The 27,201-nt window shown below is 44.0% G+C and overlaps 1 protein-coding gene across 1 annotated transcript in view; it reads left to right on the forward strand.

Moving 5' to 3' along the window:
* PAPOLG (poly(A) polymerase gamma) overlaps window positions 1–27,201 on the forward strand; it is a gene marked incomplete in the record, with an annotated part of 1,229,485 nt that overhangs the window by 885,263 nt on the left and 317,021 nt on the right. The window contains 1 exon segment of the mRNA XM_044054963.1: window positions 13,271–13,479. Coding sequence (XP_043910898.1) covers window positions 13,271–13,479 — 209 coding nt within the window.

The following is a 27,201-nucleotide window of genomic DNA, read 5'->3' on the forward strand; positions in this document are numbered from 1 at the left end:
TCCGCCCTGGATTCTAGATCCCCTACCGGATCTAATTTCCCACCCCGTGGGACTCCCACTTCCCGACCTGGCCAGCCTCAAGCTTACGGCTTGGCTGCTCTAGTTCCACTTGTAGCTAGGACTCCCGGTATCTCATCTCCATTTAAAACTATCCTAGTAGCAGCGCACAAGCCCCTCTACTAGGCAGGTCTATGGTAGTAAATGGAAGCGTTTCTCTATCTGGTCGGAACGCCATAATTTGGATCCTTTTACAGCCCTCTTGCCTGCGGTGCTGGATTTTCTTTCAGGTCTTTTTAATGGCGGAGCTAGCTGTTCTACGGTTAAGGTTCAGTTAGCAGCTATCTCTCATCACGTAGGTACTGAAATGGGTCCGTTGATTACTACAAAATTGTGCAAAACGTTCCTAAAGGGCACCTTTCTACTTAGGCCTCCAATAAAGGAAGCAGTACCTCCATGGGATTTGACCTTGGTATTACAAGCCCTGACGGCCCCTCCCTTTGAACCGGCGGCTTCAGTAGACCTCAAATATTTGTCTTGGAAAACAGCCTTTCTAGTGGCTATTACTTCAGCCAGAAGAGTATCTGAATTGCAAGCTCTTTCTGTGAAACCCCCATACTTAGCCTTTCACAAGGATAGGGTTTACCTCAGGACCAATCCCTCCTTCCTCCCGAAGGTAGTTTCTGAATCTAATATTAACCAATCTATCAATCTGCCGGTCTTCTTTCCTAACTACCAGAACAAAGGGGAGTACAGATTACATTCTTTGGACGTGCACAGACAACTTAGATTTTACATTCATAGGACATCTGGTTATAGACAATCTGACCAGCTGTTCGTCTCCTTTGCCAAATTTAATCTAGGTAAACCAGTCTCAAAAGTTTCCTTATCGAGATGGATTTCACAATGTATCATTACAGCGTATCAAAATTCCGGCAGGCCCGCACCTCATGGAGTTCGTGCCCACTCAACTAGGGCTATGGCTACATCTGCTGCCTTTAAATCCAGGGTTTCCTTGGATGATATATGTTCAGCAGCCACTTGGGCCTCATCTCATACCTTCATCAATCATTATAAATTGGACATTATCTCCAGAGGGAGAACTTCGTTTGGCTCCGCAGTGCTCCGGAATATCCTTCCATGAAGGCCGCCCAAGGTTTAGGTAGCTGGGGACTCTGTCCCACAGGTTGCAGACCAAATGAAGTTAACTACTTTAGATTAAGAAGTTATGTACTCACCATAACGTTCCATCTGAGTAGGTAAACTTCATTTGTCTGCAACCGTTCTCCCCCTGACCTTCAGATGTGTTTCATGACATATAGTGATGCACCATTTCTGATAATGTAGTTAGTTATCTACTATAGTGCTTGCGGGCAAACTTGATCTGAGGTCAGTTAGGGTTGGCAGGGGATTATGGGTAAGGGGAGGAGCTAGGAGCTTGGATCTAAGCTTTGTAAAGTTGCCGGCTCGGATCAGAGATCGGATCCGTATCCCACAGGTTGCAGACAAATGAAGTTTACCTACTCGGATGGAATGTTATGGTGAGTACATCACTTCTTATTTATCGCATGCAACTGAACAAGTGGGAAAGCATACTTTGCAATGTGGTTTTGATTCTCTGTAGGCCTCCTGCAGGGCCGCAGTTACGGGTTCTGTCATTAGGAGGCATGCTTGGTTAAAGGAACAAAATCTGCTTGATCATGTTAAAGCAAAATTATTAGATGCTCCATTACAGCATGATACTTTATTTGGTGTTAAAGCAGAGTAGGTTTTGAAGAAAATGGAGGACAAAGCGAAATCTATGCAAACAGTAAAGGATTTTTTACAGGTTCAGCCACCAAGATTTAGCAGGAACTGGCCTACAAAGAATTGGTCCTTTCTAGTGTCAGACAGGCCACAAAGAGGCAGATACAGATGTCCCAGAGGCAGATCCCAGCCCCAGGGCTCATACAGGCCTAAACAGTGGGGCACGTCTACCTCCAAAAGTGGAGAAGACAAAGCACAGCCATACAGGAAACAGTCCCAATGACTTGCCTCTTCCAGCACTAAGCACTTATCTTCTTGCAGCCCCCCCTTAGGGGGAAAACTAGCACTTTTCTTTCAAAATTGGCAAATGATCACCTAGGACAAATGGGTATTGAATATAGTGTCCCAGGGATACAGGTTCCACTTTCACACCCTGCCAAAGGCAAGAGGTATGCCAAACCTGCCACACAATCAATGGGCAGAGGCACAAAAACAAGTTTCGTCCCTTATGAACATGAGGGCCATTCAGCAAGTACCACAGCAAGAGCAGGGACAAGGATTTTACTCAAGACTTTTCTTGGTACCCAGAAAGGGCAAAGCCTGGAGACCAATACTGGACCTGTCTTTTCTAAACACATTTCTGGACATTCCAAAATTCAAAATGTTCTGCAGCAGCTTCTGCCCATGCTGGGCAAGAAGGCTTGGCTTGTAACTTTGGACCTAAAAGAAGCATACCTGCATATCCCAATCAGACAATCTTGCAGAAGATATCTCAGATTCATAGCTGGCTCAATGCACTACCAATTCTCTGCACCGCCCTTTGGCTTATCTACTGCACCCAGGGTCTTCACAAAATGCCTGGCACCAGTAATTACATTTTGCAGACTAAGAGGAATTCAAATATATCCTTACTTGGACGACTGCCTTATAGAAGTAGAGAGCAAGGATACTCTACTAAAGCATCTGGCATTCATAAAAAGATTATTAATTTGCGTAGGGTACACAGTAAACGAAAATCAAAACTAGTACCCTCTCAAGAGATAATATTCCTGGGTGCAAGCCTAAATACAATTGCCCAGATGGCTTATCTCACGCCAGACAAAGGCAACTAACTTCTTACTTCAAAATGTTGGCAACGAAGACCCAGTTATCTGCAAGAAAAATTCTGCAGGCTTTTGGGCTTCATGACATCCTGCATTCTGCTAATTCCATATGCCAGACTGCATATGAGGAAACTTCAGTGGTACCTAAAAAGTGTCTGGACTCAACATTGTCAAAGCCTGGAAGCATTAATTACCCTCATTCCTTGCCTGCAACAGGAGTTTCGATGGTGGGCACATGCCTGTCACCTCAACAAGGGACAACCATTCACTCTACCCACAGCCAGGCAGTCAGTAACAACAGATGCATCAGATTATGCCTGGAGAGCACACATGGCAGGAAAATGTATTCAGGGCACATGGTCCACAAGCAAAATGCATCTACATATCATATGGGGTGTCCATATTCATAAAGGACACCCACACCTCAAGGTTGGTGGCAACGCACGATGCATCGGAGACCATCCAGGTGCAATTAACCATAGGCAAGACTGCTCTGCAATTTGTAGCATGTTACAGGCCACCCTCTCAAACTCAGGAACCTCACATGGCCTTCCTGAAAACATTGGAGGGGATAAATGTATCTCCAAACACCATCATACTAGGTGACTTCAACTACCCTAATATAGACTGGGAACACTATTCAAGCCCAAACACTCTAGCACAAAGGTTCCTGGAGTTCATAAACTCAAATGCCATGGAACAACTAGTCACCATCCCACAAGAGGAGAAAACATACTTGATCTCATCATCACGAACATGGGATCACAATGTTCAACACCGGAAGTATACCCCTCACTGGTGAGATCAGATCATAAACTAATCTCGCTGGAGGTCCTCATCCCGCCCCCACCTGAAATAAAAAAGACCACAGTGAAAAACTTCTCAAAAGCCGACTTCACACTTCTAAAAACTAGTGTGGTCTCCTTTAAGGCCCCTGAGCCAGTGGTAAACATTACTCAAACCGCTGAATCACTTACAAATGCCTTCTACCAGCACCTACAGGACTGCATGGATCAGGCAATCCCAAACAAAACTAAGACTCTTTGTACCAAAGGCAAGCGTCCAGTCTGGTGGACCCCAGCCATAAACAAAGCTCTACAACAAAAGGAGGAAGCTACTACAAGATAGAGCAAAATCCTTGAAAGTTAAGACACCTTTGATCATTATAAGTAAAAAACTAAGAGCTCTCATAAAATCATCCAAGGCAAATTTTGAGAGAAAAATCACCAAGGACTCAAAAGACAATCATAAGGCCTTCTTTAGCTATGTTAGAAACCTAGGAGGAAACTCCCAGATATGCTCAGAATTAGTTCAAAATGATGTGAAGATTACTGAACCTACACACATTGCCAACATACTGGCTGACAGGTTCAGTGCAAACTTCCCCCCCCCCAAAGGAGAGATATCTATACCAGAGGATTGTAGCCCCCCAAACATCTCCAACGCCCAGGTGAGAACTGCTCTCTCCAAAGCAAAAAACACAGCATCCATGGGACCGGATGGTGTCCCCGGCTGTGTGCTCCACGAACTCAATGAGGAATTAAACCCGCAGTTAGGACAGCTGTTTAATCTTAGCCTCACCTCAGGATACGTACCCAAGGAGTGGCGCACGGCGACTGTGGTCCCACTTCACAAGGGCTGTGCCTCCACCGACCCTGGAAATTACCATCCCATTAGCATGACAAGCCTTATCTGCAAAGCCATGGAGAGGATCATAATGGAACTCATAAATAAAGACATAGGGAACTTGCAGACTTTGGATCCAGTTTGGCTTTGTCAAAGGCAGATCATGCCTTTTAAACTTGGTTGACTTTTTCGAGACAGTCACCAAGGCCATTGATGAGGGAAAGGCAGTCCATACAGCCTACCTTGACCTGGCAAAGGCCTTCGACACAATACCCCACTCAGGTATCATCGAAAAACTCATCAGCTTGAATGTAAACCCATACATCACAAGATGGGTTGCAAACTGGCTAAGTGACAGAACCCACAGGGTCAGAGTCGCTGGAGCCATGTCAGACTCAAAGCCTGTCACAAGTGGTGTCCCACAGGGCTCAGTCCTGGGCCCACTCTTGTTCGGCATCTACTTTTCTGAAGTACAAGCAAGCGCCAGGAGGGTTATGGCTGACAAAGTTTGCAGATGACTGCAAACTGGGCGCCATAGTCGAAAACGCATCTGACACAGATATCCTTCAGAAGGGCCTCACAGAAACGGATAACTGGTGCCAGAGCCATGGCCTAAAGTTAAATGCCAAGAAATGCATAGTCATACCCTTGGGAAAAACAAGGTTACCCCTAGCTACCATATAGGTGGCAATCCACTGAGCACAGAAGAAGTCATCAGGGATCTGGGGACCCAGGTTGACAGTAGCCTTTCGTTTGACACTCATGTTGCTAAAGTAGTTAGGAAAACCTTCTACATTGCCCACCTGATCATGAAGGGATTCACATCTAGATCAAGGAGGTCATCGTCCCCTGTACTCATCACTCATTAGACCTATGATTGAGTACAATGCCCCATTCGGAATGTATCTGACCCGACACCTGCAGCAGCTGGAAAGGCCCCAAAAGTTCCTCGCCAAAAGGATAAAGGGTCTCAAAAATATGTCTTATGCTGCCCGACTGAAAGAACTCCAGCTCTATTCAGTCTCATACCGCTTGCTCATAGGTGACCTGTGCCTGACATATAAGGCCATGTCAAACCCAGATTTGATGAATATGCTTCACCTCAAAAAATCTAGATCCCTCAGAACCACAAGGGCGGGAGACTTAAACCTTGACACGGTTATTAATAGAACGTGCTGGAGGGACAGATTCATCACCCAGAGACTAACTATGCTGTGGAACAAAATCCCGGTACATGTGAGGCAGAGCACCTCGCTGGCCTTGTTCAAGAGGAATCTTGACCAATGGATGGGAGATCGCAGATATACCCCAGGGATTACTTCAGTGTCACTGCTTGACAGAGGCACAGCAAAATAATAGGCATAGTTTTATTCAAACTAAAGGGGTGGTGAAAGCCAAAAAACTATGGGCTAGGCTTATAAATGCCCTTTGGCAGATAGCCTAGTATGAACCTATGAATCAAAAAAAGATACTAGCTGTTCAGAATGCCCTGACAGCTTTCAAGGATCTACTCCATCCAGGACAACTACTGATAAGGATGGACAATACTACAGTCATGTGGTACATAAACAAGCAGGGGATGCACACATTCCTACCCCATATGCAGGCAAGCCATGACTTTGTGGGACACAGCATTGACTTATCAAGTACACCTGCAAGCGCAATTCCTGCCAGGAAGGAACAATACTCTGGCAGGCGAACTAAGCAGAAACCTCACGGATCCCCACGAGTGGAAACTGGATCCACAAGTCTTCAGCATGATAACAAAGGAATGGGGATGCCCAGACATAGATCTATTTGTCTCTCCTCACAACTGCCAACTCCAGAAATTCTGCACAAGGACTTATCACAAGCAAGCATGGAAAGTGGATGCTCTGTCATTCAGCTGGAAAACTCTTAACAGTATATGTCTTTCCTCCTCTGCCTCTCCTCCCCAAGGTACTCCTAAAGGTCAGACAAGAGAAGCCAAGAATGATTCTGATTGCCCCAGACTGGCCACACCAGCATGGTACCCAATCCTAAAAAGCTTGTCTCAAGGCCCAGCCTGGACATTGCCTCTAATTCCCCACTTACTGACCCCGTGAAACAATCAGATTCTGTACAGCCAACTCAGGACCCTAAATAGTTCATAGTTTAGTACTAAGCTAACTGCCCTTGCGAGCCATTTAAAGCCTACCCAATTATCCCTTGAGACTCAAACCCTGCACCTTGTGTTTGTAAGGCAAGCACCTTAGCCATTAAGCCACCCTCCCCACAAATCTGGCAGCATGGCGAATAATGTAACCATTCAAAACACTCCTGTCTCTCTAAAGCAGTGATGGATGTTATTTTGGAGGCCAGCAGGCCCAGTACCAGAAAATCTTATGCAGAAAAATGGAAGATTATGTGCTTGGAACCAGGCACAAGGAATTGACACATCTGTACCAAATATTCCTCAGATTTTACAATACCTAACTGAGATGCTGGACAAAGGCCCATCATTTTCATCAATTAAAATTCATGCCTCTGCCATTTCAGCTCATTACAATACGGAACCTCCTGTTTTTTCCCATCCATTGCTAAGGCAGTACCTTAGAGGGGCCAAAAACATAAGACCTCCAAGGAGAGCCCCAATACCTGCATGGGACCTCAATTATGTCTTGGAAAAACTCACACTGCCACATTTTGAGCCAGCCAATACAGCTGATATAAAGTTTTTATCTTGGAAAACAGCTCTGCTCCTAGCAATAACCTCTGCAAGACGAGTTTCAGAGTTACAGGCACTCATGACTGTGGAACCTTTCATCGTTTTCCATCCAGACAGGGTTTCTCTAAGGACGAACCCAACATTTATGCCTAAAGTAGCGTCCAGTGTGGCCCTTAACCAAACCATTCATTTGTCTACCTTTTATCCAAACCCACAGAATAAGGGTGAGAGACTTCTGCATTCCTTGGACATACACAGACAACACTTCTACTTGGACAGAGCTAAAGCTTTCAGAAAAACTGAGCAACTTTTAGTGGCATATGCTGCAGGATCTCAAGGAAAGCCTATCTCAAAACAGACTATTTCAAAATGGATAGGCCACTGCATTCGTTTCTGCTACTCACAACATGGCAAATCAGTGCCCAAGGATATTAGGCCTCATTCTACCAGGGCAGCAGCCATTTCAGCAGCCTTTCTCAGAGGAGTACCAACCAAAGACATTTTAGAGGCTGCAACTTGGAGTTCAGTGCACACTTTTACAAAGCACTACCATTTTCCTCTCTACTCTAAATCCAGAGCAGGCTTTGCCACTGCAGTTCTGCAAGGCTTTGTAGCCTCTCCTAATCCTATTTAGGCCCAGCCACCCAACCTCAGCTTTTGGATTCAACCCATGAGTAATGACTGCAACAGTGAAACACGATGAACATAGTACAGTTGTGTACCTACCATAAATGTAGATGTTCAAGTGTATTCACTGTTGCAGTCCAGGTTACCCACCCACCATCCCCCTTTTTTTTGCTGGGACTTACCTATACTTCTCTATCTTATACAACCTATGTGGTGTATTTGCTTATAGATGAAGGAAATGTTTATTTTACTGCATGCATAATTATTGGCATAATTTTTTAGCCTACCTTTTTGGGGGCACCTGACATCTGGGGCAAGAAAAACTGAAGAAAATGGCATCTGCTGCATCTTTTATACCCCTGGCGCACTGACATCAGGGAAGAGGCGACAGCAACCGACGCCGGACCTAGACTTTGGAATTCTGGCCGACTGCGGGTAGCCTGCCAGCAGGATAACCCAAGAGTAATGACTGCAACAGTGAATACACTCGAACATCTACGTTTATGGTAGGTACACAACTGTACTTTCCTTTTCTTTTAGCCAATATGTTACCACAGTAGTTGGGAAAGCCTTCTTTCTGGCCCATCTAGTTTTTCAAGTCACCGCTTCTAGAGCTAAAGAAGTCCTAATTCCCCTTTATTCCTATTTCTTCAGGCCTATTATTGAATATAGTTCCCCTTTGGCATGTATTTATCTAAACATACAACTTATGAGACCTCAGAGGTTCCTATCTAAAAAGATCAATGGCGTCAAAAATATTGGTTATTAGGACAGACTAGTAGCATAGCAGCAATCTCTTCATACTCATTTTCTTAGACTCCTGTGGGATGTGCACATTGGGTTTCAAGCCATGGAAGAATCCACTTTATTTTGCCTTGTATTCCTTCAGAAAACAAATAGTTCCTCAAATGCCCAGTTAAAGGAATTATATTTTCAACAAGTTAAAACATATTGGTATAAAGGGTTTGTATTCTAACATATACACAACCTCTAGAACAAACTTTCATTATACGTCAGGTAGTGTAGCATCCCTGAATTTCTGTAAACATGGAAAAGTATCTGCTAGACCCATCACAAACCATACTTGTTTTTATAGAAAGACATAGTAGACACACACACTGTACATTTTCAAGCATCCAGATGAAAGTATTTTACCATTACATTGTGTAATAACAATCCTTCACCTTGCCCCAACTCTGCCAGCTTCTGTCGTCTTAAAAGTCCCCAGTATTATGGCAACCTCCATTTTGCTAGTGCCTAGTGAGGTTTTAGATGAGGATTCTTCAATAGACTGTAAACAAGCAAGTCAGTAAACTCTATGAACACTTCTATTAGCCTCTCTTCTGTGTGCAGACATTGAAAGTAGTGGATGGAGTTCCCCTTTAACAGCAGGAAGACCTTTCACCCTTCCATGGTCTGGTGCATCAATAAGCAGGGAGGAATGCTAGCTTGCCCTCAGACACCATGAGGGAAAAATCAGTAGATGTTTTCACAGCGCGTTCTACTAGCAACACTCATTCCAGGATGAACCAGGTATCTAGTGCACAGCTGCAGTCAGATAAACACTGATGCCTCAAGAATGTCCATCAAATCCATCAGTGGCTTCTATGCTTTTTGCTGCTGCGGTCAGTCTTAGCGTGACCTGTTTGCAGCCTTGACAAACACCAAATGCAGCAATTATTTCATCCTCATCCCTCCAAAGAGACTGTTAACCACTGGACTCTCTGTGGCCTCCTGGACTTCTCTGTTGCCCCTCCACTAGCATTAATGACAATTCTTTCAGAAAGCATTTCTGTAAAAGGCTTCAGTAATCCCCATAGCCCCCTTTGGCCAAGACAAATTTGGTTCCCCTTGTTATGGCCTTCCCTCATGAAGCAGCCTTAGTTTCTATACCTGCAACTGGATCTCCTGTCCCACCCATCCAGTCAGCATCACTTGGGCATCCCATCCCTCAGACTAACAGTTTTTTTCCAGTTTCATTGATGGGAGAAATCTAGCTTATACTTAGTAATCCAGATTCTGTCAGCTGCACAAAAGACTCTACCTTCATACTGTACAAATGTAAATGGAAAAACTTTTCATTTTTTTTGTTTTTTCATGTCAGCATGGATTGGATCCCTTCTCTGCTCCAGACCCCTCATTTTTTTACAGTTTCTTCACTTTTTGACTTGGACTATAGTTACTGAACCATCAAGGTTCATCTAGCCACCTTCTCTAATTTTCTAATTTTCATCAAGGATTCCATTCCTCATCCTTAGCAGCAAAGAAATTTTATAAGGTCTTTCTCAAAGGAACCTTTCTCCTGCAACCTTTAGTCAAGGACCCCAGTCCTCCGGAAGATTTTAGTATTGACCTATTATTCTTTTGAACCGTCCTCTTCCATGGACTTGAAATATCTATCCTGGAAGACTTTGGTTTTGGTAGCAGTTACCTCTGCTTGAGCGTTGGGGCTACTTGCTGTCTCCTCCATACTTGGTTTCCACAAAGAAAAAGTTTCACTTTGAACTTGACCAGCCTTTTTGTACAGGGTTGCCTCAGAATTTTCTCTGTGTAACCATTTATTTTCACGTATTTTTACTGAGGCATTCCAACAAGTGGGGGGAGTAATTGTTACATAAATTAGATGTTCACAGACAATTGTATTTCTGTTTACTTCATACTTAGATGATCAGAAAAGATAGCCAACTGCAATTCTCTTGCACTATCCAAAATGGGGCAAAATATTTCCAGAGTAACCTTGTGCAGATGTCTCTCCCTTGTGTGAGATTCCTATTCCAATGTAATAACAAAAATATGTTGGCAAAGCCCAAAGCTTTTTCCACAAACCTGCAGCCTTTGTCAACTCTTCAGTTAATATTTGTGCATTGGCAACATGGACTACATTGCACAGCTTTAGCACGCATTATAAATTGGATGTGTTCTCTAGGTCTAGGTCTTCCTTTGGTGCTACTTTTCTTAAGGACATCCTGTCATTACACTCAGGAAGCGTTTGAAAGGACACCAGAAATAAACTTGTAAAAAACTGTAGTAGATGCCCAAACAAGCAGTAGAAACACCCTAAGCTCCACACACAAAACGAAAATCAGGCACCAAAGTCTTTAATTGTTAAGCGCTTTCACCCCCTGGATGGCACAATGGTAATGTGATTTTTTTCCACTATTGACGTAGTGGATTTATTTACCCCAGTTCCCCACAAGGAGGGACTGGATCTCTTCCATGACGCCATTAGGGAACTTTGTTTCCTGCCACCATGATTCATTTTCTTATGACAGTTATGGATTATATTTTGTCCAATAACTATTTCACCTTTGAAGGAGAATTCTACAGGCAAACTCAGGGGGTAGCAATGGGGGCAACATGTGCCCCCCATCTATGCCAATTTGGTTCTGTACTCGGGAAAATAAATATATTTTTACAAGCAGTTACCAACAGTTGTGGTTTACTTACTATCATCTTTTGGACAATATTTTTATTCTCTGGAAGGATTCTCGAGTTAATCTAAATTTGTTTTGGATTACATTAACCAGATATGTCCAGTTTTTAAATTCACAGCTAATCATTCTGTTGATAAGATCATTTATTTGGACATGATGATTCCTAAGGACACGTCTAATAGATTTGCTTCCAGAATTTATAGGAAGGAAACCTTCTCTAATAACCTCAATTTCCAAAGTAGTCACCCTTTCCATACTAAGAGAAACATCTTTAAAGGGCAGGAAGAATGTGCTCTACACGAGATACTTTTTTGGACGAGTTAGCTAATACAGAAATGTTTAGGGTAAATGGGGTACTCTAGTGGGATACTTGATAGGGTTGTGAAACAAATGGTAGAAGGATGGGGACAAAACGTAAGCCCCTATTAGGTAGTGGTGAGATAATCCAAATATCGAACAACCAACAAATAGGAATGGTGCTGTAAAACATGAGTATGATCATCCCATTTGGCGTAGGAGAACAAACACTTAGGGACATTATTAAAAGGAACTAGAACATTTTTAAAGTAACACAGATATATTTAACATCTTAGGCCAGCTACCAAGCTTTGTGTACAAAGCAGGCAAAAATTTCAAATACTTGACGGAACATGTTATTTCACCTGGAACCTTGTCAGCTAAAGGAACCACTAGATGTGATTGATGTAATCAATGCCCCTTTGTTTTGGAAAATGATGTAGTGCACATTGAAGGTATCAGTAAGGGCATTCCTTTGCATAAAGGTAATTGCATTATGAAAGGTGTTATTTCCATTTGCCAAACATGTTCATATTTTTATGTTGGCAAAACAGAAAGTAAATTTAGAACTAGAATATATCAGCACCTATATGCTATTGCCAAAGAAAACATCAATAATGCCCTTTATACGCATACACTAGCTTGTCAAGGGGACACAAAATTCAAGTTTGGAATATTAGAAGTGGTCCCACACAATTTGAGAGGTGGTTAGTGGGAACTTCAGGTTGACCTGAGAGAATTCCACTGGATTATTAAGCTTAATGCCTTGGTGGAACCTGGATTAAATAATTGTGTCCTTGGTTCCACTGCTGAGAAAAAAAGCATTGGTATTTTAAGATACTGTACAACAACATTTGATTGGGATATCTAAGCTACAAGTATTCATATTTTAATTTTATTACTTTTATATACATTTTTAAAGAAACATTTTTAAGTATTATGTTCATTACATAGTATGTAATGTTTTTTGTGCTTTTATGGTATGTCTTTAAATGTTCTTACCAATCAATTATTTACTTAATTGTTTAATTGATTCAGTTATGTATGTATAAAAAGGGTTTGACTTGAAGGGGGTTATCTAGTTCTGATGAAGTCCCCCGAAGGTTCACCCAGGGATGAAAGCGCTTAACAATTAAAGACCTTGGTACCTGATTTTTGTTTAGTTTATATATGGTGCTTCTACTGCTTGTTGGGGCATCTACTGCAGTTTATTACACTCAGGAAGTTTGGTAGCTGGGGAATCTGTCCTGTCAGTCAAAATGGTCATGCAGAATAATGTAAGATACAGAGTTTTGTACTTAACATAAAACTGGATCTTTATCATTCCCAGTCTGTCCACTTCTGACATCCAACCCTTTATCCCTGTTCAAATTCTCATGTTTGTTGTGCGGGACTATCCTTGTAGACATTATCCTGAAGCCTGACTGTCTCTTGCCTCCTAATTTCTCATGCATAAGCAGCCCCTATGGTCAGTGTTTATGCAGCAGAGACAAATGCATTGGTGGAATAGGAAAGAATCTTGAGCACTTGGAATGAAGTCCTGTTGGCTGAACTGTATCTGCCTTGCAGTAAAATCCCATCAGATGTAGTAGATGGGCGAGGAATAATTACAAGCCAGCATTATGGTAAGCACACACCTTCTGTTTATTCTCCATGTAGCACCCTGTTAGCAACAATTGTAGTCTGCAGTTTGTATTAATACTTGAACTGTACTTCATTTATTTATTTTTTTATTTTGCTCGCAAATGATACAGTTTCTGCAGTGAAACCTGCATCTTCCTCATCTGTTTGCACCATTCCAAATGTCTTTGGAGGCAACATGAGTCCACATTTCACTACACCACCCAGTAACAATCCAGAAGTTAATGGAATCCCAGCTGTTGGTTCTTGCTGTGCTGTGTCAAAGAGACCACATTCACCTACTTTGGAAGAATCGCCAAAAAAACTTAAGGACATGGAAGAGGTAAAGTTTTTTTGTATTACAGTAGTTCAAATAAATAAGCAATATTTGAATTTGGAGCTTGCTTTTGTACATTTGCACAATACGTGTTCTCTTGAACTCCATTTATGCCTTCGGTTACACTCAGTCTGTCTTCTGTCTGCTAATACTGTGGCACAATTATCTTTTTGTCAGTTGCAGCTGACTGTGTCTGTAGAGCAGTGCATAGTGTACAGAAATTAAGACCATTTTACATGTGTGACACATTTCAACTGATAAATGTGTCTGTGTTAATAGATGTATATTTGTTTTATACCTTGATTAGGCAAGTTTCACTGACAAATGTTAGCATTAGCAGAAGTATTGGAAGTGATCTGCTTATACTGAATTGCATGTTTGTAATTAAGTACATATATATATTATTTTCCTGATTCTTTAAATTAATTTAGAGGAACTTTTCTCCATGGGTCTTTGAAAATAGGCTATGCGTATTTTGGCCTTCCTGGTAAACAAGTATAAAGAAACAAAGAGCAGTTGCACTACATTTTGTAGTAAGTCCTGTATTAAGCATATATTAATAAAGACTTCCCTTAAAAGATGTTATCCAGTCCTTCTCAATATTTTTGATTTGATAGTCTCAAGGATGTGCACTGCATGCAGTAGAAGACTTAGTCAACCAGCTGAAAGCCATGGATCTGATATTGTCAAATTTTCATCTTCTCCCCACATGTCATGTCCGGGCCCTCAGATCCGACTCTCACATTAGCAAGCTCGTGGCAACCAAAAAGCCCTTAGGTACATCTCCCTTACTCAAAATGCATCTGTTCCAAAGGGTCTATATTATCCGATTGAACGTTTAGGTTAACGAATACCTAAACGTCGACCTGGTAATATTGGAAAATTAAAACAGTGAATGGCCGATTTTAACATAGGGCATGAATTCCCTCTGCTGCAAAAAAAAATTTAAACCAAATTAAATGGGGGCCTTGCCCTCCCCCACCCCCCTGATGTGGGAGGCTCTGCCCCCAACAGCCCCCTAACTAAATATACCAACTCCAAGATCGCTCTACAGTGGGGAAAGGTGCAAAATCCACATGAAGGCCAAGGGAATTCTTTCACGGTGTTAAATCGGCCGTTCACGCAGTTTTTTTTGCTTTCGCTATTACCAGTTCGATGTTTAGATATTCGCTAACCTAAATGTTCGATCAGGTAATAGGAACCCATCCCAAATATCTCAGATCTTGTTTGCCACTTTGCAAAGACGTGGTCATCCCAGCTAGCTCTTGGTGTCAGGTTGTATTTTTCAAAGTTATTTCTTGTATCTTTTTCAAATTCTTAAACTTTTAGCATTATAATTCTTGTCTGTCCCTCCCTTGAACTTCAGGACCTTTTATTTTTGTGGTGACTGATTCTTTATTTAGATTAATTTAGCCTGTTCCTTTTCTTTTTCCTGCCAGTAACCGCTTTTTTATAAGTTGCTTCCCTCCTTTTTTTTTTTTTTTTTTTTTGCTTACTGTTGTTAGTAGGTGTTTTCCATGTATTTCCTTTTCCATCTATATGCCCTTAAAAAAAGTCTCTTCTTTGCTGTTTCTTCCTGAGCAAGTGTGTCTGTGTGCATGTTTTCTCTGGCCTTTCTTCTCTGTCATGGCGGAGAAACCATCTGGTTTCAAGAAGTGCACCAAGTGTGGGCATAAAATTCCGTTTAGCGAGACCCACTCCCTTTGTGTGTGTATTGTCTGGGGCCTCTACACTTATAAGAGGGACTGTGCAATATGTCACTCATTTAATAATAGAGCCTTAACAGATGGTAAGAACAAGCTCATCCTAAGGGGCATGTTACCTTCCTCCTTTGGTGAACCTGTTCTGAAGGCAAAGAAAGTCTAGTTCTTCTCATGTTAAATCAGCTCATTCGAGCAGTGCCTCATCCTTGTTCCCCCAGATCGGCGATCAAGGCCAAAAAGAGACTTTCTTCAGTGCAGATGGATATATCAAAGCCGAAGCTGAAAAAAAAGAAATCTCCCTCACTTGGGAAGTTCACAATTCGATCAGAGCCTTCTGCTCTGACTGCTACTCCATATTGAATCAGACTTCTTCGTCTCTGATTCCGTCTAGCAAGGATCGGTCGGAACTGACACTTGGCCCATTCAAGCCTACCATGCCTCTACTGAGGGTAACATACTCCCCATTCTTTGATTCTGTGACCCAGTGCCTGACAGAGTACCTTGCCCCTTTCTATCACAGCCAAGATCTCCTTCTGCCTTGTCCTCCCATTCAACCTAGAGTCTGACTGAAAGAGATATAGAGCAGATGGTGCAGAAAATTTTATGGATGCAGGGTTACCACTAGGTCCCCCTGGACCCATTCAGTTCCGGGTCTACAAATGTCTTTCACTCCCCCTCTTCCTCTGCCTTCAGGACAAGCTTTGGAGCCCAAAGCTTCGATACACCTGGTGACTTTTAGTTCAGATCAGAGGTTGTCTGCTTCCTCGGATCAGACTTTGGCTTCGAGCTTATCAGCTGTTTCAGAGCCAGAGAGCTCCTGGAGCCAAAGCAAACTTTGCAAACCTCTGGTACAGTCACCTTCCAGAACCTCAGAGCAGTTGCTGCCCTTTGGGGCTTCAGCAAAGGCAAGCTCCGCTCCAGTTTCAACCCCAGGTGAGCTGTCTTCTGGACTCGAGGGGTCTCCATCCCAAAAGCGTGGCTCATTGGAGCCGGAGTCCTTATTCATTCAGGAGCAAGTCAGCCTTTGGGGATCTGGAAAGGGTCATCACTGCCATTGCATCGAAAAAGCCACCTGCTCCCTCAGATCCATTATCCCATGTAGATACCCGGCGTTCTTCTTCACCCCACTTTGTTCCACAGGGAGAGAGGGCTCCTAGGCACCAGGTTACCTGTCAGGGCACCCCTGACTCTTCAGATACCTCGCCCAGACTATCAGTCCCCCACTTGGAGCAGCCATGACTACATAGAACTCTTCCCTCTTCCTTTGCCTTACCAAAACTCAACCCCACTCATTAACCAAAGATAGCAGAAAGAGTAATAGTGTTTATAAGAAATCAGGAACTACCATGAGAAACAAATGGGTTTTCGAGGTGATGTCTCAAGGTTATAGACTTTATAAGAGAGCAATGATGTTTGGTATTCCCCCAAGCTTCTAGCACTTCAATTCTCCAGGAGTTCCTGTAGCTAGCAGTAACAGAATCAGTGTCAAGAGAGTACCCAGAAAGGGGGTACCCTTTGAGGCCTTTCAAGACTACTACAAGATACCAGAATTGTAAATGTTGAAATTGCAGGCCTTGCCATTCCTAGTGACGCTCAGTGATGTCTACCTCCATATCCCAATTCACAAAGACCACAGATGCTTTTTTATATTTGAGATGGAGGGCTCCCACTTTTATTTTTACTTGCACTTTGGATCTGGCTGTCTAAACCCTGTGTGTGTTTTTAGAAAATGCCTGGATCTTGTTAATTCCTTACTGCAGAACAAATTGCACCTACCTGAATGACTGCCTCATTCAGGCACAGTCACAGAAAGAGGTGGAAAGCATCTCTGACTCAACTTAGATTATTTTCAAAACCTGGCTAAAAATCCATATTCGTTCTCCTCCCAATGCAGAGCTCAATACCCTTAGTCACATAACTTTCTAATAGAAAATGTTAAAAACCTTCATTCATACTCACTTAGCATGCATTTAGGTTCATAGGTTCATACTAGGCTATCTGCCCGAGGGCATTTACAAGCCTAGCCCATAGTTTTGTGGCTTACGCCACCCCTTTAGTATGGGGAACTATACCCATTATTTTGCTGTGCCTCTGTCTTGTAGTGACACTGAGGTAATCCCTGGGGTATATCTGCAATCTCCCATCCATTGGTCAAGATTTCTCTTGAACAAGGCCAGCGAGGTGCTCTGCCTCACATATACCGGGATTTTGTTCCACAGCATAGGGAGTCTTTGGGTGATGAATCTATCCCTCCAGCACGTCCTATTAATAGTCGTGTCGAGGTTTAAGTCTCCCGCCCTTGTGGCTCTGACGGATCTAGATTTTTTGAGGTGAAGCATATTCATCAAATCTGGGTTTGACATGGCCATGTATGTCAGGCAAAGGTCACCTCTGAGCAAGCGGTAAGCGACTGAATAGAGCTGGAGTTCTTTCAGTCGGGCAGCATAGGACAGATTTTTGAAACCCTTTATCCTTTTGGTGAGGAACTTTTGCGGCCTCTCCAGCTGCTGCAAGTGTCGGGTCAGATACATTCCGAATGGGGCAATTGTACTCAATCATTGGTCTGATGAGTGATGAGTATAGGGAGACTATGACCACCCTTGATCTAGATGTGAATCCCTTCATGATAAGGTGGCAATGTAGAAGGTCTTCCTAACTACTTTAGCTACATGGGTGTCGAATGACAGGCTACTGTCAACCTGGGTCCCCAGGTACCTGATAACTTCTTCTGTGCTCAGTGGGTTGCCACCTATATGGTAGCTAGGGGTAACCTTGTTTTTCCCGAAGGGTATGACTATGCATTTTTTGGCATTTAACTTTAGGCCATGGCTCTGGCACCAGTTATCCGTTTCTGTGAGACCCTTCTGAAGGATATCTGTGTCAGATGTGTTTTCGACTATGGTGCCCAGTTTGCAGTCATCTGCAAACTTTGTCAGCCATAACCCTCCTGTGTTTGCTTGTACTTCGGAAAAGTAGATGCCAAACAAGAGTGGGCCCAGGACTGAGCCCTGTGGGGCACCACTTGTGACAGGCTTTGAGTCTGACATGGCGCCAGCAACTCTGACCCTGTGGGTTCTGTCACTCAGCCAGTTTGCAACCCATCTTGTGATGTATGGGTTAACATTTAAGCTGATGAGTTTTTCAATGATACCCGAGTGGGGTATTGTATCGAAGGCCTTCGCCAGATCGAGGTAGGCTGTATGGACTGCCTTTCCGTCATCAATGGCTTTGGTGACTGTTTCGAAAAAGTCAACCAAGTTTAAAAGGCATGATCTGCCTTTGACAAAGCCAAACTGGGTTGGATCCAAAGTCTGCAAATTCCCTATGTCTTTATTTATGAGGTCCATTATGATCCTCTCCATGGCTTTGCAGATAAGGCTTGTCAAGCTAATGGGCCGGTAATTTCCAGGGTCGGTGGAGGCACCGCCTTTGTGAAGTGGGACCACAGTTGCAGTCGCCATTCCTGGGTATGTATCCAGAGGTGAGACTATGATTAAACAGCTGTCCTAGCTGTGGGTTTAATTCCTCGTTGAGTTCGTGGAGCACACAGCCGGGGACACCATCAGGTCCCATGGATGCTGTGTTTTTTGCTTTGGAGAGAGCAGTTCTCACTTGGGCGTTAGAGATGTTTGGGGGGCTGCAGTCGTTTGGTATAGATATCTCTCCTTTTGGGGGGGAGGGGGGTGAGAAGTTTGCACTGAATCTGTCAGCCAGTATGTTGGCAATGTCTGTAGGATCAGTAATCTTCACATCATTTTGAACTAGTTCTGAGCATACCTGGGAGTTTCCTCCCAGGTTTCTAACATAGCTAAAGAAGGCCTTATGATTGTCTTTTGAGTCTTTAGCTATTTTTCTCTCAAAATTTGCTTTGGATGATTTTATGAGAGCTCTTAGTTTTTTACTTATAGTGATCAAAGGTGTCTTACCTTTTAAGGATTTTGCTCTATCTTGTAGTAGCTTCCTCCTTTTGTTGTAGAGTTTGTTTATGGCTGGGGTCCACCAGACTGGACGCTTGCCTTTGGTACAAAGAGTCTTTGTTTTGCTTGGGATTGCCTTATCCATGCAGTCCTGCAGGTGCTGGTAGAAGGCATTTGTAAGTGATTCAGCGGCTTGAGTACTGTTTTCCACGGCTCGGGGCCTTAAAGGAGACCACACTAGTCTTTAGAAGTGTGAAGTCGGCTTCGAGAAGTTCTTTACTGTGGTCTTTTTTATTTCAGGTGGGGGTGGGATGAGGACCTCCAGCAAGATTAGTTTGTGATCTGATCTCACCAGTGAGGGGTATACTTCGGTGTTGAACATTGTGCTCCCATGTTCGTGATGATGAGATCAAGTATGTTTTCTTCTCTTGTGGGGATGGTGACTAGTTGTTCCATGGCATTTGAGTTTATGAATTCCAGGAACTTTTGGGCTAGGGTGTTTGGGCTTGAGTAGTGTTCCCAGTCTATATTAGGGTAATTGAAGTCACCTAGTATGATGGTGTTTGGTGATACATTTATCCACTCCAGTGTTTTCAGGAAGGCCATGTGAGGTTCCTGAGTTTGTGAGGGTGGCCTGTAACATGCTACAATTTGCAGAGCAGTCTTGCCTATGGTTAATTGCACCTGGATGGTCTCCGATGCATCGTGCGTTGCCACCAGTCTTGAGGTGTGGGTGTCCTTGATGAATATGGATACCCCCCCTCCTTTCTTGGTATTGTCCAGATTTTGGGGCCGGAACGCATGATATGAGGTAAAACCTGATGGTGCTGGGGTGCTCTCAGGAGCCTTGAACCAGGTTTCTGTCACAGCACAGACATCGATGTTCTCCATACTGAGAAGGGCCTCGAGTGCGTGCATTTTGAGATTTAGACTTCTGGCATTGAGCAGCATTACCCTTAGTTTTTTTCCTTTTTTGTGTTCTAGGGTGGTAGGTTTAGAATTTGTGCCTTGCCTAAAAAAGGCACTATGGGGGTGGCAAGAGCCTTTGCCAATATCCGGAATATTGTTATTCAGGAGCAGTTTATTAGCAATAATAGAAAAAGACCATTTTTTCTCCTTTTCAGTGGTTACAAACAGTAATACCAGAATAATCCTTTTTTTTTAATCTCATAATCATTTTTTCAGTAAATAATGGATCAAAACCAATATCAATTGGGGAACACGATGTTCCCTGAATTATCTGGTGGTTTTCATGCTGTATCTAACAATTCCAGTGGAAGTTTGTCAATTGAAGTAGAAAGGAAAGTGCCTTTACAAAAATCTGTTTTCTTGGGGCCTATAAAGCAGCTTCCCTTAGCCATATGTCAAATTGGAGAATCAATCTCAGCACCACAATTTGTAGTTCATTTCTAGTCAAATGAACACATTTTATCATAGTCATAAAAGTACAGTTTAAAGGGACAATCCCAGAGTCTAAACTTCTGACTGAAAGAAACTTGTCCTGATAACTCCCACTTGTCACCAATCACTAACCACATCATCATCAACCCTACTCCTGGTTTCACGTTACTTTATACAGCCCTGGTGTTCTTCGTGTTTCACTGTTGCAGTCATCACTTGGGTTATCTGCCTGCAGGTAGCCCTCAGTCGGCCCGAATACCAGAGACTTAGTATTTCTGCGTCGGATGCTGTTGCTCCAAGACTGACGTCAGGTCATCAGGGGTATAGAAACAGGCAGCCGACGCCATTGCATCAGTCTTTCTGCCGAGGAGCCCAAAGCAAAGGCAGTTCACAAGTGCTGGTCAGCTGCTACCCGAATTTTCGTTTACAAATTTAATAATCCTGAAGTCTTATAAAGCCAAGTATCTCGTTGGGGATCCTTTTTTCTTGCTTTAATCGATGTCAGAAAAAGTTAACAATTGTCTTGCCTGTGGAAAGCAAATATCTCACAGAGATTTTTATTCTTACTGCGTCACCTGTTTAGGCCCAGACCACAACGTACCTCGCTGTCGGTTTCGTGCCTTATTTAACACTCGAACCATTCGTTGTCGGGTTCACTTTGTCGCTAAATTCTTTCGCTCTCGATCTCTGTATTCTGAAATGGCTTCAGTAAGCCATCAGACTGCTGATATTCTGAAAAAATGTAAAGATAAAGACAGAGACAGACTGCATAGGTCAAAAACTGCCAACAATGCTTCCATTAAGCTAGTCGTCAGTTCGCCGGTACTCAGTGAGGCGCCTTCGCAGCCCATGATGCCCGCTTCAATGGATTCGCAGGCCTCTACTGAGACCCAGTCTGAGTCCGGTATGCCGTGAGACTCTTCTTCGACTATGGAACCTGCAGATATCTCTACCTTGGATGGTTCCGGAGCCACTGAGCAGGCACTGGCTTCTGAGGCAGTTATTCACTCAACCGATGTTCGACTCAAACCAACTTTTTTTAACCAAAACTACCAAGTTTCTTAGGCCCAGAGTACACACTACACCTAGGAAAACTGACTAACAAAGCACATGCACCTGCTCCCATGCCACAAAAACAAGTGCTTAGAATGGCTGAAGACCTTATTACGCTGATTAGGGGAAGTCAGCCTTCCCCTGCCAAGAGACAGAGTCCAGTCCCCTTCAGCTTCTACAGACCAGGAGTCCGATGACTCTGAAATTTCTGATTATGAAGACATGCCCTTATCTGCTTATGAGGATTCAGATGCAGAGGAATCCATTCCCTCTGCCTCCCCTCCAGAGGATTTTTCTTTTGGTGAAACCTTGCATACCTTACGAGAGCATTTCCATTGGGAATGCCAAGACTATCCTCTGTCCAAAAAGAGACTCAGAGAATTTCTAGAGTTGCCTCAGCACAGGCCCTTAGCAATACCCCTGTCCTGGATGTTGTATTTATGGAATCCAGTCGTACTCCTGACACTTTACTTCTTGCCCCTAACAAATTTCTTTTCAAGAATCCTACTGCTGACCCAGAGATAATTTCCCAGGGGGCCTAAAGGTATCAAGGCTACTACAGCCAAGAATCCCACCCCTTCAGACAGGGAGTCCAGAGCTTTGGACAGATTGGGTAAGACGTTATATACTTCTGCAACTCTTGCTATTAGGGCATTGAATTGTCAGTTTCACATGCTGAAGTACCAGCAACATATTATGAAACTTATTAAATAAAAAGTGGCAACATTTTCAGACTGTGCAGAAAATAAAGAATTGCAGGAGCTTATGCACTCTGAAAGCCAAGTCAGCAAGCATACTTTGCAGTGTGGCTTTGACGCCCTAGAAGCATCTTGCCGGGCAGCTGTCACTGGCTCTGTACTGAGAAGACATGCTTGGCTGAAAGAGCAGACCTTGCCAGACTGTCAAATCAAAGGTACTAGACTCTCCTTTGAAGCAGGACTGTTTGTTTGCCACCAAAGCAGAAGAAGTTCTTAAAATATGGAAGAAAAAGCTAAGTCTGTGCAGACTGTTAAAGAATTCTTACAAGTGCAACCCCCTTGATTCAGTAGGCATTGCCCTTCCAAACACTGGTCCTTTCCAGCCCACTCCAGACCTTCTAAACCAGACCCAGGGGAAACAGACCACCCAGACTACAGTCTCAGGGTATGCAGAGATCTAAGCAATGGAGTGCCCCCACCCCTAAAGCAGGAAGTGGTAAGCCACCTCCTTACAGAAAAAGCTCACAATGACTTCTTTACTCCACTCCCCAGCCCTGCCCAGTTACTTGTGCCCCTAGGAGGAAAACTTGCCCTTCATGCAAAAAGCTGGATGTCCATCACTCAGGACCAGTGGGACCTCAACATTGTATCCCAGGGGTACAAATTTTACTTCCATTCACTGCCAACCCCAAGCGGGTTTCCAGACCTTCCTCCAAACCAGTGGGCAGAGGCTCAAAACTAAGTACTTTTCCTACTCAATATCAGAGCTATTCAGCTGGTTCCAGTAGAACAGAGGGGTCAAGGATTCTACTCCCGACTCTTCCTGGTACCCAGGAAAGAGGCCTCTTGGCCCCCAATCCTGGATCTTTCCATTCTCAACACCTTCCTGTTGGTACCAAAATTCTAAATACTTACCCTGCAGCAGCTTTTTCCTATCCTAGCCAAGGATGCCTGGTTAGTCACCATAAACTTAAAGGAAGCCTATCTGCATATCCCCCATAAGGGAATCATGCAGGAAGTATCTACATTTCAGGGCACGGAATATGCATTATTTATTTTTATTTTATTTTTATTTATTTAACATTTGTTAACTGGGAAGATCTGACTTGGAACGAAGCCAATTTTCAGCGGCGGCCCGGGGAGAAAGGCTCTAGATGCATGTCTTTGTAATGTGGGAGGAAACCCACACGAATGCAGGGAGGACATGCAGACTCCACACAGAAGGCACCCCAGACGAGAATCTAACCAGAAAACCTCTTGCTGTGAGGCGACAACGCTACCGCTGCACCACTGCGCCGTCCAATTATCAATTCTCTGCACTTCCCTTTGGCTTGTCTACTGCGCCCAGAGTATTCACAAAATGCCTGGCTCCAGCCATTGCATACTGCAGGCAGAGAAATATTCAAATTTACCCGTACTTGGATGATTGCCTGATTCAGGCAGACAGTCAGGAATTGCTGCTGCAGCACCTGACATTTGTGAAAAACCTTTTCACCTCCTTGGGGTACACCATCAACGAAAAGAAATCAAAACTGGTACCCATTCAAAAGATTGTATTCCTGGGAGCAAGCTTGGACACACCTTCCCAGATGGTATTCCTCACCTCAGAAAAACAAGTCTATCTGACGGACTACTTCAAACAAATGGCCACCAGAACCCAGCTATCTGCAAGAAAAACACGGCAAGCCGTAGGGTTCATGGCCTCATGTATACTGCTGACTCCATATGCAAGACAGCATATGAGGAAACTCCAGTGGTACTTAAAAAGTCTTTGGTGCCAGCATTCTCAGGACCTGTTAACAGTCAATGATATGTAGTTCTTTTTCGCCGTAATTCTTGCTGGATGGGTTCGGAGCCAATTCTCGGTTCTGACTCTGCCGATACTAAAGCTCGAGAGTTTTTACTGGCTCGAGGCTAACCCCTATCCCATGGTGCCTCATGCAATTTTCCAGATCTCGTTTGCCGCGAAAGCTTCGAGGTTGATTCCTTTCTGGCTCATTGGCTAAGTAGAAGATTTTTTTGATGAATCTTATTTCTCGTTCTTTTTCTTCACTTTCTACCTTTAATAGTTGTAAGTTATTACCTGTGTGATTGTGGTTGAATGCTTGATCTCCTATTCCACCTTTTTAGGATTGTGCGGCCCGTTTTAGTAAGAGGACCGTAGTTGCACATTTAAATTGCAGGGCCTTTCCTCCCTGAGTGCTAGTCCTTCTTACTTTAAAAAAAAAAAAAAAAAAAAACTTTTTCTTTTCTTCGTAACTTTGCTGTTATTTAGTGTTGTTGTTGTTGTTGAAATTTGTTTAGCCTTGTTTTCTTGTCAGCACGTCCAAAGAGAACATAAGGAACACTGCCCTTTGAGGTTCAAGAAATGTGACAAGTGTTCACAAAAACATGTCATTGACTGATGGTCACACTAGCTGTGTGTACTGTCTGGGAGAGAACCCTGTACATTTTGCCATGCCTTCAGTACTAGGGTTCTTAATGAGAGGAAACGTAAATTGGGGTCTTATGACTGGTTCCTTCCAGGAGCAGCTGGAACTTGGTCAGACAGCTCCCAAAACTCTGAAGAGAAAATCTTCAGTTCCAGCGTTGGAGCCATCTAAAAAGTCTAATGCGACGGAGCCAAGGAGTTCTGGCTCCGATTCTGCTTCTTCTGTCTCAGTGCCGTCTGCTTCTTCAGTGCCGAGGCAACCTTCAGTATCGAGACACTCACCAGCTATCGACCCTCTTTCACCAACGTTGAGGTCTCCTAGTTAGAGAGAAGATCTCCTTCTGTCTCCACCCGTTCCTCCAGGACACTTTCAGATGAGGACATTGAGTGGGTGATGAAGCGGCTGCTCTGTGACCCGGCTCTGTCTAAAAAGTTAGCTCTTCTGGACACAAAGGCTTCAGACCCATCCATTTACAGACTACTGCTCCTCCTCTGACTGCTTTGCTCTCAGAGCCAAACACTTCAGGTTCTTCAATGTTGGATCCTTCAGTTCCGAGAATTCTTTCTGCTTCCTCGGAACGGATAACTCTATCCTCAGCGGCTCAGTCTGGAGCCGAGGGATCTGGGAGCAGACGCTCTCGAGTCGACTCAGAGAGGGATAATCACCCCGACTTTTCTTAAGAGCCTACTCTCCCTCTCGTTACTTCGGCTCTACTGAGCTTGGTTCCCATGTCTGCTTCGGAACCTGTCCCTCCTGTTAAGAGTCGACCTTCCATCTCCTCGGAACGGAGGTAGTCTTTGGAGTGGGGGAAAGGCCTTAGAAGCAATAGAGAAAGCTTTGTCCAGTGCTAAAGCCCTGCCTTTGGACCCGATGTCCCACCAGCAGCCGGCAGCAACCTTTTCTCCCCCGCCACCCCCTCAGCGTAGGAAACCAGAGACTCAAGCAGCCCCCATTGGAGGTGTCCCCTCTTCAGAGACCTCCCCAGATTATCCCACTGGAGAGCTTCCTTGGAAGAGACTTTGTAAGAGGAAGCGCATTGACTCACCTGAGTCTGTCACATCAGACACTGATTTGGATGAGTCAGAAGGGTCCCCTAGATCCCCCTCTGAGGATGCCTCCTTTTCTGACATCCTTGAAATCCTTAGACAGAGGGGCAATTGGAAGACCTTTAACCCTACTGAGGACGAATCAGAGTACCTTGAGGCCTTTGACTCCCGACCTTCCACCTCCTGGGTGACACCACCTTATGACCAGTTCTTGGGGGTCATATCCCGGAAAGCCTGGACCTCCCCGGACACAGTGGAGCCTGTCCTGAGGAGGCCAAACAAATTTATGACTGCTCCGGAATACAAGTCCTTTCTTTCTAAGGGAGTTCCTCTTGATGCTATGGTGGTAGCAATGGCCACGAAAAAGGAGTTGTCCGAGACATCATCTAATATCCATCCTCCTAATAAGGAGCCCAGGACGATGGATAGGTATGGAAAGCGTACCTTCTCTTCAGCGGCATTTACCTTAAAATCACTGAATTACCTGTTCCATTTTACTAGACATCAAAGGGATCTCCTGAAGGAGTTCAGTAGCTTCGGGATCCACGGACAAGGTATCTACACAGCTCTCCACCCTTACATCTGTAGCTAACTCCTCCATAAGGCTGATTTCCTATGCAGCAGACGGAGGGAGCAGGGCAACCGCAGCAGAAATTTCTCATAGGAGACATTCCTGGATGCGTCTGTGTAACTTCACAGAATCCTTTGTCTTCCTTTACCAACGTCCCCTTTGATGATTCAACTCTTTTTGAACTGCAGGTAAAAGAGACTTTGACCAGGTGCGAACAGGGAGGGAAAACCTTATCTGCTGTCAGAGTCCGTTTCTCCCTTCCTTCTAGACCCTATTCCAAGGGTCAAACAGGAGGGAAAATGTGGTTCCGTAAATCCCAAAAGGTTTCCCTCAGGCACAAGGTTCCCCTAGAGGCAGAGGAGGAGGATATAATGGAAGAAGCCACCCTCGCGGCAGAGGAGGTCTTCAACATGAAGGAGATAGAGATACTTTCTCTGATCGTACCTTACAATCTCCCCTGAGTGGTTGCTCGACTGTCCGTCTCTGGAGGCAGTCGGGGATCGTCTTTCACTGTACCCAAGTGCCTGGCTACAAATTTCCCAAGATCATTGTATACAAACCATAATATCCAGAGGTTACCTTATTCCCTTTGTTTCCGATCCCCCAGTAAACAGGTCTCTATCAAGCACCAACTAATCCGAAACAGGGATGAGACTCTATCCTTGTGCACCAGATTAGGCATTACAATAAACTTAAAAAAAATCAGCCTCATCTCCATCACAGCACATTGTATTCTTAGGCTCAGAAATAGACTCAACCACCATGACAGCAAAGCTGACACCAGAAAGGATAGAATCATTACACGACCGAGTCCGATTCTTGCTGAAGAGAGACTGAGTACAGGCCAGGATAGTCCTTCAGGTCTTGGGGACTATGGCTTCCACCATTCTCTTAGTTCCCCTAGCGT

The sequence above is a fragment of the Protopterus annectens genome, chromosome 1.part2, assembly GCF_019279795.1.
Source record: "Protopterus annectens isolate FY-2018-M chromosome 1.part2, PAN1.0, whole genome shotgun sequence".
Lineage (NCBI taxonomy): Eukaryota > Metazoa > Chordata > Ceratodontiformes > Protopteridae > Protopterus > Protopterus annectens.